This window comes from Macrobrachium rosenbergii, chromosome 2, assembly GCF_040412425.1.
Source record: "Macrobrachium rosenbergii isolate ZJJX-2024 chromosome 2, ASM4041242v1, whole genome shotgun sequence".
NCBI classification, from domain to species: Eukaryota; Metazoa; Arthropoda; class Malacostraca; order Decapoda; family Palaemonidae; genus Macrobrachium; species Macrobrachium rosenbergii.
The window spans coordinates 34,478,396-34,496,054 of NC_089742.1; the positions used below are offsets into that span (position 1 = coordinate 34,478,396).

The 17,659-nt window shown below is 38.4% G+C and overlaps 1 protein-coding gene and 1 long non-coding RNA gene across 4 annotated transcripts in view; one reads left to right on the top strand and one right to left on the bottom strand.

Annotated features, from left to right (window-relative positions):
• The window catches only part of LOC136844950 (uncharacterized), a 19,676-nt gene extending 12,618 nt beyond the window's left edge, over nucleotides 1–7,058 (top strand). The window contains exon 2 of the long non-coding RNA XR_010855020.1: nucleotides 6,874–7,058. This is a non-coding gene — a long non-coding RNA (uncharacterized lncRNA). The remainder of the gene's footprint in view (nucleotides 1–6,873) is intronic.
• LOC136844939 (uncharacterized) lies at nucleotides 848–15,414 on the bottom strand. Of its 3 annotated transcripts, none has more exons than XM_067114355.1 (5): nucleotides 15,345–15,414; nucleotides 6,235–6,945; nucleotides 2,561–2,695; nucleotides 2,128–2,310; nucleotides 848–1,959 (listed from the first exon to the last, which is right to left on the bottom strand). In XM_067114355.1, exons 2-5 carry the CDS (start codon nucleotides 6,310–6,312, stop codon nucleotides 1,198–1,200), a joined length of 1,158 nt encoding a protein of 385 aa, XP_066970456.1. In that variant the 5' UTR covers nucleotides 6,313–6,945; nucleotides 15,345–15,414; the 3' UTR covers nucleotides 848–1,197. The 3 variants fall into 3 exon arrangements, with proteins under 3 accessions (XP_066970456.1, XP_066970446.1, XP_066970466.1); XM_067114345.1 differs by lacking the exon at nucleotides 15,345–15,414 and adding an exon at nucleotides 14,584–15,283; XM_067114365.1 differs by lacking the exons at nucleotides 6,235–6,945; nucleotides 15,345–15,414 and adding an exon at nucleotides 14,584–14,763.
• Between the last annotated feature and the right edge of the window lie 2,245 nt (nucleotides 15,415–17,659).

The window sequence follows — 17,659 nt, forward strand, 5'->3', positions numbered from 1 at the left end:
GTTCTGTCTTCTTGCGGTTTACGGTGATTCGTCTCCTCATTTGAATGGCAAATCACTCTGGCATTTCGTATAATGATAGGAAATACGATTGGTCGGTTTGTAAATAAAAGAAAATATTTAGCACTTGCTGATAAAAGCAGGTACAAATATCTATGTGCATATGTAGACAAAATCATTACTATAAAATATGTTTAGGTCGTGTAACTATGTATACTATTTTGCAAATAATTCTTTTATAAGAGATTATCTATTTGCTTAAATTATTTATATGTTAGATATGAATCATTTATAGTGTTTCCCTTTATTTTATCAACGTACCAATTTAACAAGGTAACTAGTTTAGTACTGTTTAGTACTTTCAGACATATATATATATATATATATATATATATATATATATATATATATATATATATATACACATATATCCCGTTCTTGGTAGAGCTTAGTTGAAAGGATATTAGTAACGTTACTGTGGCAGAAAGGCGATTGTGTGGACAAGTGGACTTTGTGTGTATGTCGTTAGCTTACCTGGTCAAAAAAGCTGAAGCCTTACGTAACAATTCTGTACCAACACGGATAACATGCAGTTCCTAAAGACATGACCAAGATCATAAAGTTGCTTTGAGATATGAGTGGTGGTCGCCTGGCCCTCTACCACCCTCCGCCCAACCCCCGTCTCGAGTCGTCACGGGTCTGTTCTCAGACCTTAGCGGACTTGCCATTTGGTATCTCGTTTTTGTAAGTTACTTGCATAATTTGAAAGTATGAACACAAATACAAAATTAATCAGTTCAAATTCTATTATGTGACTACAAGGAAATTAAATGGAGGGTATTGAAACATATTTGTTGAATTTAAACTTAAAGTTGATTTAATAACAAAGTTAAACACATCAGATGATAATTAAATGAGAATTAATTGAACATGAAGTACTTAGAATAACACTTCAAGGGCACTCTAATGTACCACAGTTACAAGGTTCAGAGAGAAGAAGAAGAAAACGCACGCACGCACGCACGCACACACACGCTATCGGTTCCATTCTGCATTCAGGTTATGATTGAAAAAGGAGACTGGTTATACAATTAACGTGAATACAGAACAGACGTACAAGTTCACATTATCATAAAACAACTAATGTAACCCTCCTGTTCATTACCAAAAAATAAATGTTAAACATATTATCCAGGAATTTCAATATATTTCTTCATCGTAGTGATGTGTGTCATCGTAGCGATGTGTGACAATACGCCTACATTTTTCAGTGCTGTCATGTCCCCATAACCTACATGCAATTACAAACATACACAAGAACACACACAAGAAGACACAATGGCCGAGGGCGGCAGAGTGACAACCGTCTGGCATTACTAAACTCTCTGAATTTCCAAATAAACTGGATTTACTATACTGGCTCCCAGCCAAATTGTTTGAATACGAATTATCTGGGCTGGCAAGAGTGACTTTGGTAGGTAATACCAAGCCACACTGGCTAACAATAATATCCTTTACATCCTCCGACCAGTGAATGGCGCCACTCAGTATGGCCATACCTTCTTCCACAGTGCCCACATGTGAACCACTGTTTGGCATATATGGACCCGTATGGATACCAATCAGAGGTGGTGTCCTGGAAGTATTCAGGAGAAAAACTAACCCCCTGTTGCTTTGTATGACATTGTTTTTCTTCAGAGAATAAGCTGCTACATTCCCACTTACTGCTTCCGAGACCTGGTAACCAAACACAGCTCGTTCCCAAAGCTGGCCTTTGTTACCTATTTGCAAAGGCGTACCTAAATAGCTTTCTCCAGAGCCACCTGTGAAGTGTCCATGAATGTTGTTGGCTCTGCCTTTGTCAGTAAGTAGGATGAAGACTCTTCCAACTGACAGTCCCTTGGTCCCTAAGTCCAGGAAGACTGTACTTTTAGAGTTAGCTAGGCTCAGAACATCTTCATACTGATGAGAGAAAAGAAATTGCATATCAAATATTATAGATACCATTTCACTCAGTTTGAAAGAGAATTCAATTACAATATAATAAACCTCCCTTCCTCCTATTGTGAACAGAACAGTTTACTTTCAATAAATGGTAGCTATCACAACCAAAGATAACAAATACATTACCTGTACATAATAGGCTTTGGGGATAGGTTCATCTTCGTCTTGTAAGCTATACAGGAGCAGCTCTCCATTTTCAATGGTGATTTTGGCAGACCTCCTCTTACTATTTTTTTCCTGGAGAGCAAAGACTCGTCCTTCTTCTACTAGAATTTTTACAGGGGTGCTCATTTCCCAGAGCCCTATAGCCTATGATGATAAGAGACAATGGCGTTATTCGTAATATTAATACCTAGAGCCATATAGCCTAAGATGATGAACACAATACGGTTTTGAGTGATAATCACTTTCACTAAAAATTTATCCAATATTGGTTTGAGTGATAATCACTTTCACTAAAAATTTATCCAATATTGGTTTCAGTAAGAAATGCCACTGGCGCGAATTTTACAGTTAAAAGTTCAGACCAATGGATAAAAATAAATCCATTCTCACTAACCGTTACTTGGCTTGAAAGATCCATCTTGCTTGCAGCAGCAACTGTAATAGGGATGGGATGGAAAGCCTCTTCTCCAGGTTCATGGAGCAGGAATTTCATAAGGTTGCTGTGAAACCTTTCAGACGCCTTCAGTTCCTGTAAATTGTATCCAATTTAATGAATAGATACAACATCCAAATCAATAATATGTTTACATAAATATCATAGAACTTCAGTCAGTGCCAAGATTTTCACACTTTCCTACTGTAATTCTTGTATCACTATTGCTACTGTGATCTATATAACAAACAGACAAAATTTACCCCCATCCATCATCCTCACAGCACTAGTAACAGATGGGTCAGACTTGTAGTGAACTGCACAGGTTGGTCAGATTGGTAGATATACTATACAATTTGAGATGAAAAAAAAACATAGCATTTACTTGACCAATGAAAATTCCTTTCAACAAATAAATTCATTATACTCTATAACTGTTGGCCATACTTTTAAACAACATCACTGATGGGTATAAGTTCTCCATCTATGATGTATTATTTATATAAACTGGAATCTCTCTAATTCTGAAGTCACGTCTATTTAATGATTTACATAAGCTTCAGTTTTAATAAAGCCTAGAGTGCACCACATGAGGTGCACTGTCCCATTACTCGGAGGGATAAAACAAAGATCAAGAAAATATATTACTGATTGTTAGGGAACAATCGACGCCGGTGTTCCCTTGGTGAATTATTGCCTCTTTTGTTTTCTTTGTTTTTCTTGCTGGCGAGTTGACGTCTGATGGATGGCGTCAGACCGTCAGTCAGGTTCGCCAGCAGCAACGAATCCAGGTCAGGTAGCAGCAAGCCAGCTGGGTAGCAGCAGCAGGTATCCGTACCTGAGAGTCTGGTCTTGACAGCAGAGAGTTTCTTAAGGACGAGATGGTTGCCGTGTCGGCTCTGTCACCAGTCGTCGTAATTGGGAGGACGTCAGTACGTTTCTTGGAGGACAGATGGTTGCCGTGTCGGCTCTGTCTTGGTCGTCGTAGATGGAGGAGGACGTCGAGTACGTTTCTGGGAGGGCGAGATGGTTTTGCCGTGTCGGCTCTGTCATAGTCGTCGTAACTGGAGGACACGACAGTACGTTTTCTTGAGGACGAGATGGTTGCCGTGTCGGCTCTGTCGTGGTCGTCGTAACTGGAGTGGACGTCAGTACACGTTTCTTGGAGACGAGATGCTTGCCGTGTCGGCTCTGTCATGGTCGTCGTAACTGGTGGAGGACGTCATACGTTCTTGGAGGGGACGAGATTATTTTACCGTGTCGGCTCTGTCGCGGTCGTCGTGATCGAGAGGAGGACGTCATACGTTTCTTGGAGGAATTTTTTGTCGCTCTTTGGTCGTCGGTACTGGAGGAGGACGTCAGCGCACTTGGAGTACGAGATGGTTTGTCAGTGTCGACTCTGTCGGGTTAACTAGATGTTTGTGTTTGCTGTCAAGAGGCTTCCTGTTTAAAGTCTATTTAGTTCGTCTGAGATTGTTTATGTAACTCTGTTAATGTAACTAGTAGCATTATTTTACGTATTTATAATATTGCTTTTCTATTTCATATTATGCTACTTGTGTTATTTGATCTATTTGAGGTTTATTATGCTGCCTGTGTATTTTGCTGATGTTTTTGCTGCTCAAGTGTTATTGATTTGTGCTTGAAGTTTAAATTCATGTATTGTATTTGCTGCTGTTAAGTAATTAATTTTGTTAGTAATGCTAATTTTAAATTAAACCTGACTCAGACTGTAAATATGTTTTGTAGCTGTAAATAAATTAATTTTAAAGGTAACTTTTTCGTTTTGTTCTACTCCTCCCTCTTGTTTGTCACCTCTCGTCAAGTCATTTACAGCCCAATTGCTTGTTTATTTTTAAAAGACTCGGTCTGAGGCCGAGATCGTAATATTGGCGACCTTAGGCCAGAGGTTGGATTTCTGTTTTGGCTGGCGAGTGTGGCAGCATTGGGAAATGTTTTGTCTGTAAAAAAAAAAAATGAAAATCTTTTCTGTTGGGAAAGTGTTAGGAACAATCGCTTGCCGATTGTTTCCAGATAGATAGCCTCTTTGTTTTCTTTGTTTTTCTTGCTGGCGGTTGACGTCTGATGGATGGCGTCAGACTTCGTCAGTCCCAGGTTCATGCAGCAACGAATCAGGTCCGGGTAGCAGCAAGCCAGCTGGGTAGCTGGCAGCAGGTATCCGTACCTGAAGTCTGGTCTTGACAGCAGAGGTTTCTTAAGAGACGAGATGTTTGCCGTGTCGGCTCTGTCATGGTCGTCATGGTGGAGAGGACGTCAGTACGTTTCTTGGAGGACGAGATGGTTGCCATGTCGGCTCTGTCTTGGTCGTCTCGTAGATGGAGGGAGGACGTCAGTACGTTTCTGGGAGGGCGAGATGGTTGCCGTGTCGGCTCTGTCATGATCGTCGTAACTGGAGGGAGGACATCAGTACGTTTCTTGGAGGACGAGATGGTTGCCGTGTCGGCTCTGTCGTGGTCGTCGTAACTGGAGGAGGACGTCAGTACGTTTTTCTTGAGAGACGAGATGGTTGCCGTGTCGGCTCTGTCGAGTTCGTCGTAACTGGAGGAGGACGTCGGTACGTTTTCTTGGAGGACAGAGATGGTTTACCGTAACGGCTCTGTCATAGTCGTCGTGATCCGGGAGGACGTCAACACGTTTCTTGGGTCAGATGGTTTTGTCGGCTCTGTCGTGGTCGTCAGTACTGGAGGGGACGTCAGCACTGTGTTTGAGGACGAGATGGTTGTCGTGTCGACTCTGTCCGGAGTTGTGTTGCTGTTCCTGTCAAGCTCTTGGGGGCTGTTTCGACGGCTCTATTGAAAGTTCGTCTGAGGTTGTTTATGTAACTCTGGCTGTAATGTAACTAGTAGCATGCTGTTTACGTATTTATAATATTGCTTTTCTATTTCATATTATCTACTTGTGTCTGTTTGATCTGTTTGAGGAGTTTATTATGCTGCCTGTGTATTTTGCTTATATTTTGCTGCTCAAGTGTTTTGATTTATTAACTTGAAGTTTAAATTACTTGTATTGTATTTTGCCTTTAAGTAATTAATTTTTGTTAGTAATTTTAATTTTAAATTAAACCTGACTCGACTGTAAATATGTACATAGCTTACTGTAAATAAATTAATTTTAAGGTAACTTTCGTTTGTTCTGCTCCTCCCTCCTTTGTTTGTCACCTCTCGTCAGTCATTACAGCCCAATTGCTTGTTTTATTTTAAAGAACCTGTAGATCTCGAGAGGCGAGATCTTAATACTGATACATTACAAACTTCTATATAACCCAACAATTCATTGGCTTCCACGCAATTTGTTTCCTCAGATTTTTTGAAACTTTAATCATTCCCTATCAGCCTTCTATATTATATCAATGTCCACTTTATTCAACACAACTTTAAGAGACTGTCCTTCTTATGTACATTTTCCAAACATATCTATTCCCATAATGGAAGGTGTAAACCTTTATAAACAACTGCCTCCCTATGCACGACACATCCCATTTTCCTGAATTATAAAAGACGTCTAAGGAGTGTTGTATCACCTTTGAATGCAAATAACAAATTGGAAAGCAACAATTTTCTCAAAAAAACAACTAACTGAAACCACTTTAAACGTTGCTTATTAAGAGAACATACCTGGTTTCTTTCCTGAAGTTGTTTATCCTCTTTGGCCACATACTCTTTTAAATTTTCTGTCCATTCACTGACTACCATATTGATTTCCCCCGTTTCATCAATAACAGCAGAAGCGTCTTGGAGCGTTGAAGCAGAGTCCAGTACCGTCCTTGCAGATACGAGTTTTCCTTCATTCTTCAGTATATCTTTCAAAATCTTTCAACTTGAGACAAGCGTGCTGGACTTTTTGATGATCCCCTCATCGATCTTTAGATATTAGCTTTTGAAAATGTGCAGGAATGTCTTCACTGAGTGATGCTTCAGAGTTGAGAGAGACTTCTGAAGCTGTTCCTCTCCCCTTCATAAGCCTTCGACATCTTTCTTCATGCATAGGTCCACGATTACTTTTTCGTTGCTCTTGCAAACCTCCTCTTTGAAACCATCGATTCTTTCTTGGTACCTGGCAGTCATCTTGCTCTCTCGTTTACTGGGTTTTCTTTTCACAGCTAAAAAAGAATTTATGCAGTCAACCAGAGCATGATTGACCGTTAAATCTCCAGTTGACGTGAGTTTAAATCCTTTCTGGCAATTGGGACAAGCCATCGCATCTTGGGCAATGTCATCAATACACTCAGCGCAAAAATGATGGGAGCAGGGCAGGTTGAGAGGGCGCCTTGTATCATCGTTGAACAGCTGACAGCAGACTCCACAAAAGGCCGAACTGGGAAGTGACTGCCAAAGATAGATCTGTATATTAGTACATGGATGTAAGCATATGTACACACCTCATATTACTACATGGACGTTAATACACGCATACAAGAGTTAATAAAAACTGATAAAAATATCACGAGGCTTTCCTTTTAGGAGGGTTTGGTCACAAGAGTATGGCCCTCTATTATTATTATTATCATTATTATTCAGAAGATGAACCCTATTCATATGGAACAAACCCACACAGGCCACTGACTTGAAATTCAAGCTTCCAAAGAACATGGTGTTCATTAGGAAGTAAGAGAAAGGAAAGGGAAATACAGAAAGAAGAGGTCTTACTTATTAAAACAAAAAAAAAAAAACCATTAATAGCTAAAAATGTACTAAATTGCAAGGAGAATAGCATTAAGGTAGTAACGCATTACATCTTTGCTTGTACTTTTGAAGTTCCAATTGCACGACATCCTCAGGGAGACTGTTCCACGGTGTGAGGAAGAAAGGACCTCTGGAACTGAGAAGTTCGACAGCGAGGCACATTTACTGTATACTGGTGATGCTGCTCAGCGAATCTGGTTGCTCTCGGCAGATAAAGGAGATCAGGGATCAATTGTGAATGTGAAAGATCCCTGTTGAAATACAACTTACGGAAAAGTGACAAACAAGAGACCATCCGTCGATGGTCCAAGTCATAACTGCTCACTATTGGAGCGAAACCTACCAACATGAACCACTCCTATCTAAAGATAAATCTCTTCAGAAGCAGACATCACACCGGAGAACTGTATTCCTATTGTGCTGTGCACAAATGACCTTAAACAGGTTGCACTGAAATTTTTATCACTTTTATAAATAAATGGGCATAAGAAAAATACCTAACTTTCGTTGCAGCATTTGCACAAAACTTTCATGTTTCTCAAAGAAGAGATAGTTACAGTAAAATGTTAAAGCTTCCGAGTCAAAAGTCACACTTGAAATAAAGCTTCAACTTCTGTACCCTTAATGTTCCATCCACCTGCAGGGGAGGATGGGTTAGAAATTCAGCATGAGTTCTGCTAAGGTTTCCGTTTTACTAGAGTTCAGTCTCATACCCCCACTGACTACACCATTCACTGATCAGGTCCATGTCCCGACTGAGGCTGAGGGCAGCATCATTTCTCATCAGCGGAGACTTTACTACACCTACAAGTGCTGCATCTTGGGCATACTGAACAATCTTGTGCTCCAGGCCAACAATCCTATCGTTTGTACATGCCAAAAGTAACAGTGGACCTAGAACACTACCCTGTGGAACTCCAGACACAATAGGTCTTGGTTCACTAAAGATCACATCAGCAGCAACTCGCTGCTACCTACCTGTAAGGAAATCTTGAAGTAATCTTAAAACATATCCACCCACTCCAAGATTCTAAAGTAAATCATAAGTGTCTTACGATTTACTAAACTGAAAGTAGCACTAAAATCTATTTGAATTACTCTGCACTCTAAACCCACATCAAGGTTCTTTTGCAAATAGCATGACATGTCTAAAAGTGCACTGCAGGTACCTAACTGCTTCTATATGCATATTGACTATCAGCTAACAACCTTCAGATCTCACATACTTATATAGTGGCTTGAAAATAAGCTTTTCAGCAACTTTGGAGAGCACAGGGAGAATAGAAATTGGCCTGTAGTTTGTGCAGTCTGCAGAAATGCCACTCTTTGGAACAAGCACTGTATTACTAAGCTTGTTCCCATCCGCAAAGATACTGCGTCGACAAAAAATCTATATTTAGAATTTACTAACCTTGGAAGACAACGCAATAGAAACTTAAAAAAAAAAAGGGGGGGGAAACCCATCTGAATCTTCTCCACCCCAGCTATCAAGATTATCCAGAATTTTCTTGACATCCCTAGAGTGAAATGCAAATTTTGTAAGAAGAGGTTCAGGATGTCAAGTATCGGGGAAAGGGTCATCCAGTTCTACTTGCTACACGGCGAGACTTAAAAATATAGTTATTTTTCATTTGAACGATTTCGTCCATGTGTTGAACTTATTCTGTTTGTCATGTTGAGCGCGTCTACATGTATCATTAAACCATGGCTGGTCATTTGTCCTGAATTTGATTACCTTTCTAGGGACATACCTCATTAAAATTGCCATTAGCATTTGATTTAACTTCATTGAATCAGGATCTCGTATAGCATTTGAAATATTAAGTACCTGACAAGCTTCAATAAAGCAATCCCAACTGGCTCTAGCTTTCAGCCAGACCTTTTTTTCCAATGGTGGCATTAGGAATATACTGATTGACAGATATGTCCATCTCCATGGTGCAATGACCAGAAGTGCCTGTATATTCACAGACCTTGGACGTCACAATAGCTGGAACATCTGTGAATAAGAGGTTTAATCTATTACCAGGAATATGCATGGCTCAATTAGCTGGACAATATCGGAGGATACACAGAAATCAAAGAGCATATCAGCCATGTTGATCTATGGCATTTGAATTTAGCCACTCACTGTGATGTACATTACCCACAAATAGTGAATGAACCCTTTGAATCCTAAGACTGAGCCATACTAATCCTTTCAAAGAGACAGTCATATATAGAATCATCAATATTTGATGCAAATATGTAAACACTGTAGAACTTAACGAAAATTTTAAAACAAAGAACTTCATGGCAACTACACTAAATTTTTGTGGCATGAAGTTCAACTACACTCTAAATTTTTGTGGCAAAAACTAGGTTACCCAGACTTACTGTATACAGCCATACCTTGCGCATGCAGGATGTTGTGATAATAAATAAAATCAGGGCTATCAAACCTCACGATTAAAAATTCAGTATTTAAATTGTTACTGCTTACAAGAGTCTCAGATAAAACTATCAAATCGTAGTTACAGGGGCAAATCTAATACATAGATTAATACATAGACTCATAAAAACAGTAACATTGTAAAGATCAACAGAACAATAAAGAACAATACCACCAACAACAACAGTATATACCTTACAGAAATTCTGTTGAAACTATGTATAAACATGATCATATGTCACTGAAGCAAACCGCCAGAAGCAACTGGTCGACAAGATGGGGCCAGCACAACTTGTTAGGCAAACAAGAAATCCGCCAGGTTTGCCACAACCACTGGGGGAAGACAGTCAGGATGAATATAGAAATTATAAAATGCTCAGATGGAAAAGATCAGGTAAAGAAAAAGGCACTTTCCTGATATTCAACAAGCAACTTTTGCTTTCTCATCAACCCTGCCCTAGACACTTTTTGAAAAAACAAGAAAGTGAAAGAAGAAGAGGATAAATGCCTGATTGTACCCTCAGGCAAGGGAACTCAAACCAAAGATCACTGAGGGCCACAGTACAACAGCTGTGGCACAGTACTAGGTTGGAGAACAAGGTTTGAATTCAGAGTAACCTTTTCTTAGAAGGGCTGCCTACCAAGGCTATAGGGGGGCCTTCTACCCACTGGATTGGTAAGGCTATAGGGGCCCTTCTGCCCGCTGGCTTGGTTTCGGAGTGTCCTTCTCCTAGAAGAGTTGCCTGCCAAGACTAAAGTCTCTCTTCCACCTTAGTTTATCTACAAGTTTCCTGTAATACAGTTGCTTGACCCATGGCTTTCCTTTACAGCATCTTAGTAATCCCACCGCCGGTTGAACTGTCACCTTCCTGTACACACCACTACATTATTACTTACCCCCATTTGGATGAACTGCCACCCTCATGCACACACCACTCCATTATTAGTTAGTCTCTGTACCTTTGTCTCTATACTTCTTCTTGCAACCTTCAGTCACTCCACAAGCATACTCAATCTGTCATTACTTGCCGTGTGTGTGTTAAACCAGTGTGTGTGTGTGTGTGTGTGTGTGTGTGTGTGTGTGTGTGTGTGTGTGTCAATGTGTGTGTGGGACAGAGTGATGAGAGGAGACAGAAGTGGCTAAGAGGGTGGAGGGACAAGGAAAAAGATGGACGTTGAAAAGGGGCTGGAAGGGACAGGGGAAAGAGAGAGGAGGAGGAGGGGGAAAAGGGGTAAGGGAGGAGGAGGGGGAGGAGGAGATGAGACAATTATTAAGCTTCCTATGAGGACATGAGGTACGACAAGAAAAAAAAACTTAAAAATAGGACATAAAAAATGAGGATTCAGTACCATTTGGCACCAGTTTGAACACATAAACAAGCAAACAAACAATATACACCTTTTCTCAATAGGTTAACAGCCTTGTCCACAGCACTCTCATGTAAACCAGTAATAATACTTGCCACCAGTTTCCATCTCTTTTGTTAACCTTCAACAAAATACCTCCAACAACACTATGTACTAGTGTAAACACATCTCTATTACAAGTCCACCTTATCAAGATTATGGAATTAATGAAGTTATGAGCAACAATTTGTTTGTCAATGCGATTTTTCTTACTGAACTTTGTAGAAAATGGATGCATATGATACTGTACATATGAAATATACTGAGGAAATTTAGTGAAATAATCAGAAATTTCCAGTATTGAGAAATTTAGTGAAATAATCAGAAATTTCAAGTTTTTAGTTCATATTTCCGTTAATCCCTCGGGGGGGGGTGTTGTAACCATGATCTCTCTCGAGGCTTCCCTGTGTGAAACAAAATATGGTAAATTTATCACATTATTTCGGTTATTTTTATAAGTTTTCTCATCAGGAACGCATCATATACACCATGCATCATGTACACCATATTACAAATTGATCAGTAATAAATTTCATTATTTTCATGTGGAGTTCTTCCTTATAATTACCCAATTTGTGAATACGACGAATGGACCTGAAAATTACTATTTACTATAAGCTACAGCATAGCACTCTTGCTAAATTATTTTCCACTAACATACAGAGTATCACTCTCAGTAAATCACTTTTCCCTAACATTATGGTGTAACATTCTCAGCAAATCACTTTTCACTAATCTAGAGCATATCGTTCCCGGTAAACTGTTTTTCACTTTCCCATAGTATAATGCTTCACGGTAAATTACTTTCCACTAACCTATACAGTAACATTCTTGGTAAATCAATTTCCACTAAACTGTAGCGTAACGTTCTCAGTTAATCATTTTTCAGTACCCTATAGCATAAGGCTACCTGTAAATCACTGTTCACTATCCTATAGAGTAGTGTTCTTAGTAAATCACGTTTCACTAACCTAGAGAGTAGCAGTCTTGGTAAATAACAGTTCACTAACCTATAATGTTCTTGGTAAATCACTGTTCACTAACGTATAGAGTAATGTTCTTGGTAAATCACTTTTCACTATCCTATAGAGTAACGTTCTTGGTAATTCCCTTTCCACTAACCTATAGAGTAACGTTCTTGGTAAATCACTTCCCACAAACCTATAGAGTAACATTCTTGATAAACCACTTTCCACTAACCTATAGAGTAACATTCTTGGTAAACCACTTTCCACTAACCTATAGAGTAACATTCTTGGTAAACCACTTTCCACTACCCTAATGAGTAACATTCTTGGTAAACCACTTTCCACTAACCTATAGAGTAACATTCTTGGTAAACCACTTTCCACTAACCTATAGAGTAGCATTCGTGGTAAATCACTTTCCACTAACCTATAGAGTAACATTCTTGGTAAATTACTTTTCACTAACCTACAGAGTACCGTTCTTGGTAAACCACTTTCCACCAACCTATAGAGTAACATTCTTAGTGTATCACTTCCCACTAACTATAGAGTAGCGTTCATGGTAAATCCCTTTCCACTAACCTATAGAATAGCATTCTTGGTAATCACTTTCCACTAAACTATAGAGTGGCGTTCATGGTAAATCACTTTCCTCTAACATATAGGGTAGCGTTCTCGGTAAATTACTTTCCACTAACTTATAGAGTAGCGCTCTGGGTTAAATCACTTTCCACTAACCTATAGAGTAGCGTTCATGGTAAATCACTTTCCACTAACCTATAAAGTAACATTCTTGGTAAATCACTTTCCACCAACCTATAGAATAACGTTCTTGGTAAATCACTTTCCACTAAGCTATAGAGTAACGTTCTGGGTAAATCACTGTTCGCTAACCTATAGAGTAACGTTCTTGGTAAATCACTGTTCACTAACCTATAATGTTCTTGATAAATCATTGTTCACTGTTTAGCGGCTGTATGGGGAAATCTTTGTTCATAATCTACAGAGCGCCATTTTCTAAATCACTTTCTCACCTATTAAATTCTTGGTACATCACGACAATATAGAGCAGCATTCTTGACTTGTAATAATTTTCATAATAAATCTATTACCTAGTAGAAGTTTTAATGTTTACATCTTTATTTTACCTATATTTATGTATAATATAAACATTTCCCCATGGGCCAAATTTTACCCTTTTTCTTTCCAAAGGAAATTAGTGAAATGTAGTTTTCAGTCACAACTTGTTTTATATCAATATATTAAAAGCACGTAAAATAAACAAAAATATACATACATACATACATGCATGCATGCATACATACACACACACACACACACACACACACATATATATACACAATACCACAAATTATTCTACTGTTCAGTAAAAGAAATAAAAGATGCGGCAACTCCCAAACCCTATGTCAGCATGCGGTTGCCTAGTGTAAATTATAGCAACATTCCCAATTTTTTTTTGTTTTCCTTTGGAGTATCTGATGAGTGGTTGTTTAAAATAAAGGGTAATAAACATAATAGACAGTATGAGTTACCATTATATAATAAGTGTTTATTCTGTACTGGCTGTCTAAAACTCTATTTTGATAGTTTTCTATGTTCTTGTTACTTTGTCACTTTTCGTCGCCATGACAATAAGAGCAATGGAAATAATAGTTATTATATGAATCGATAAGGACAAAATACCTAAGAAGCAAATAAAGTATTTGTTAACAACAAATGTTACAGTGCTAAAGCATCATTCATTTCGATCAGTGAAAATTTTCTATATAGAAAAAATTCTAAGTAATTTTCAATATTTACATTCGATATATAGTGTAATAAGCTGTAATGGTTACTAGTCAAAAATAGGCTAAAACATGGTAACATGGATCGTAGCAAGTTAAAATACGTTACCCTCTACAGCCTACAGGGTCCAACAACAGGCCTGTTGTACCCAAAATTCCCTCCCCACCTGTGCGTCACAACTGACAGACCGGCTACACCTATTCATTGGGCAAACTGCTACGTCGTGCAATAAAATTAACAAAGAGAAAGAAGGAAAAAATATTTTCATTGATATATACACGAATTACAAAGGCACTGGTAAAGCTACGCATTTGATTCTGAAGTGACATTTGTCAAGACAGCCGCACCAGTACGCTCTTGTAAAATGATATCGACGCATTTGTCAGGTTATCATATGGCATAACTTTCTCAGTAATTCACTTTCCACTAACCTACGAGTACCAGTTTCCACTAACTTTTAGCGCAGCGTTCTTGGTAAGTCTTTTTCCGCTAACATGTAGAGTAGCGTTCTTGGTAAATCACTTTCCACTACCTTATCGAGTAGCATTCTTGGTAAATCACTTTCGACTAACAGAGCAGTTCTTGGTAAATCACTTTTCACTAACCGGTAGCGTAACGCTCTCGGTAGCTATTTAAACACTTGATATTCGACCCACAAATCACACTCACCATTGCGAAGTTGCAGTGAATGTCCTCTTTTATCTAAAACGCTGAGGGGAGGTTGGATCTTCGCAAACAAATCTTTCCGGTCTGTTGCTTAAGGGAGTCACTCATGATATGGGCACTTGAGGGAGTGAAGTCTAGCGGCCGCCTGGGCGGGTTCGATGACGTTTTGAGAATATGTTCATGATTCGTACGGGTGGGAGGAACCAGTTCAGGTTCAGCCCGAGTACCCCAGTCATGTACACGTCACCTTCGAACTACAGTTGCCGTTTGCTGCATATTTGTTTATAACAACTTCATTTATGCATATTTTAAGACAACTACATTTCACTGTGTGATAATTCAATGAAGTGTGTTTGTAGCTTCAGCAAGTCGTAAGTCAGCAGTCTCTCTCTCTCTCTCTCTCTCTCTCTCTCTCTCTCTACTCTCTCTCTCTCTCTCTCTCTCTCTCTCGTCAATATGTTTGAATTATAAATCTTTCATCGCTTTTAATTTTTCCATCTAGACGAATACTTATTTTGCTCGTTTTTCGGAGGTAGGGCAGCCGATCGAGACGACAAAGTCTACCCCAAAGCCAAATCGAAGTCCTTCAAAGAAGGCATTGTGCTTACCCCATACAAATAAAAAAAAAAAAAAACTTATAAGAAGAATATTCCGGTTAGGTCCACGAAAGAAACGTCTTTAGTTTAATGTGAATCTGATGTAAGTGACAAAGACTCTGTCAATGTCCGTTTTCAAACATATGACTTGCATGGCTGTGTACATACTTGCTAAACCTTTCGTCCCGTTCGGGACGCCAATTCTTCCCGTGCCATTGCGTGATGTTACCACACCCTGCTTCGCGGCAACGTCGAAACTCCTCCACCAGACGAAGTTGCCCATTCGGCTATTCTTGCCTCGAGCACATCCGCTCGCAGACCACTCTCTGGCGCAGACTGAAAAACAGTCATGACTCAGCCGCATTGGAAACGAAAATGCAGCGCTTTGTTGCATCTTGATTTTTATTTCATATTTACCTTCTTTTTTACATTCTCTAAATATTTGTAATGAAATGGGGTAAATCAGGTTATCCGAATTCTCTCTCTCTCTCTCTCTCCAGGATACTTCTAGAGTCCGACCTTATACTATATTCATATAGTTCTATTTAATGTTTTGCTATATTTAATTATGTCAGTTTCAGAACTATACAAAAAAGAACCTTCTTTTCCTATAATGATTCATCTGGAAATATGGAGATGAACACATTTTTTTTTTTTTTTTTTATAAACAAAAAAATTACTACTGTCACTTTACTGCCATGCTTCTTAATTCTGTGTTTGCTGCCGTTTCCTGCGATTTCTACAGTTCTCTCCCCTGAGAGGCTGGCCTATCTCTTCTGTCAGATTCAGACTTCACTGTTTTGTTCTTTACTGTCTGCTTGATGTCTTCCAATTTTAGTTACACATAATTAACGCCTTTGTAGCTCGTTGACGATGATAACCTGCTACTAGCATTGCAGTTTGGGTTTCCTGAAGGTCTTGGTCTTTTATTAATATTTTAAAAGATTTTTTTAATGAGCAGAGCCCAACCAGGGCCTGTGTTGATGGCCAGCATAGTAGCTTATTAATGTCATTTCAATTGTTCCACAGGGTTGTGTTCTTGGACCTTTGCTATTTATTATCTGCACCAGTGATATGTGACAAGGTCTGGAGAACAAACTGCCTGTGGCGATAGTGTTACTCTTCTAGCTGTTCTTCATCCATGGGTAAGGTCTATGGTTGTCGAATCCTTGAATAGAGACCTGGCACGTATTCACGAGTGGGGTAGGAGGCATTGGGGCATGATATTTAACCTTTCTAAAACTCAACAGTAGGTAGTTATACGATCTAGAATAGATGTCTTTACATCCAAATTCACGTTTAAATGGCCCGGTTTTAAATGTTAGCGACTCTTTTAAGATTAGGGGTAATTTTTGATAAGAAGCTGTCTTTTAAGAAGCATATACATAATGCGGAGATGTTTAAGGTTGTTGCAAGATGAAGAAATTATATCTAAGTGTTTCAACTCTTCTTCTTCTTCCTTGCATGGAGATCGTTTTCCTTTGTGGTCTTCGTGTGCTGACTCTCATCTCAACCACTTGGACAGAGTTTTGTCATCAGTCAAGGTTTGTTTTGCCAACTCTTAATGTTGACTTGTCGCTTAGACATTGAGTTCATCTTCGACGCATAAAATATACATAAAAAAAAAACTCCTTCCTCACTCTTCTATACCTGACCTAGCTGTTTTAGCTGGCAACAGTAGGAAGGCCACTGCTGCATACAGCACGTCATTTTCTAATCTCAAGTTTAATGTTACTTAGTTGTTAGGAGTTTTATCTTGGCTACATATAAAATGTGGAATCGCTTACCTAGTGCAGTTGTAGAATCTTCTCATCTCCAAATGTTTTAGCAAGGAGCAGATTCATTCCTCCATTTTGTTGACATCTCTTAATCTTAAGCGGATCATTTTAATTTTTCGTTCCCGCATACTTATTCATTCATCACCTTTGCTATACTTTGCGTTTCTTGACAAGTTGATTTCTCTTTGAAGCCCCCTTGGGTATATAGTCTGTTGACTATATCCGCAGCTGAAGACTTACATGAAGAACTTCTTCTTTCTAAACTTATGTTAGATTTTCATTAAACTTTTATAACTACCACATCTTTCTAGAGTCTGTTTTCTTTGCAATCTTTTCTATAATATATATATATATATATATATATACATATATATATATATATATATATATATATATATATATATATATATATATATATATATATATATATATATATATACATACATATACATATAATATATATATATATATATATATATATATATATATATATATATATATATATAACTGACATGAATTATCATAGCCAATATCATTTTAATAATGGTGAATATATATATATATATATATATATATATATATATATATATATATATATATATATATATATATATATATATATAGCTGACGTGAATTATCCGCAGTCAATCTCACTTTAACCAATGGTAAATGTTCGCAGTGTGCTTCCACCAGCAAAGAATACCT

Coding starts and splice junctions, on each gene's coding strand:
- LOC136844939 (XM_067114355.1), bottom strand. CDS start 6,312: ATGGTAGTCAGTGAATGGACAGAAAATTTAAAAGAGTATGTGGCCAAA. Junction 2,311..2,560: donor ATCTTTCAAGCCAAGTAACG/GTTAGTGAGAAT, acceptor TTATCATCATAG/GCTATAGGGCTCTGGGAAAT. Junction 1,960..2,127: donor CCAAAGCCTATTATGTACAG/GTAATGTATTTG, acceptor TTCTCTCATCAG/TATGAAGATGTTCTGAGCCT.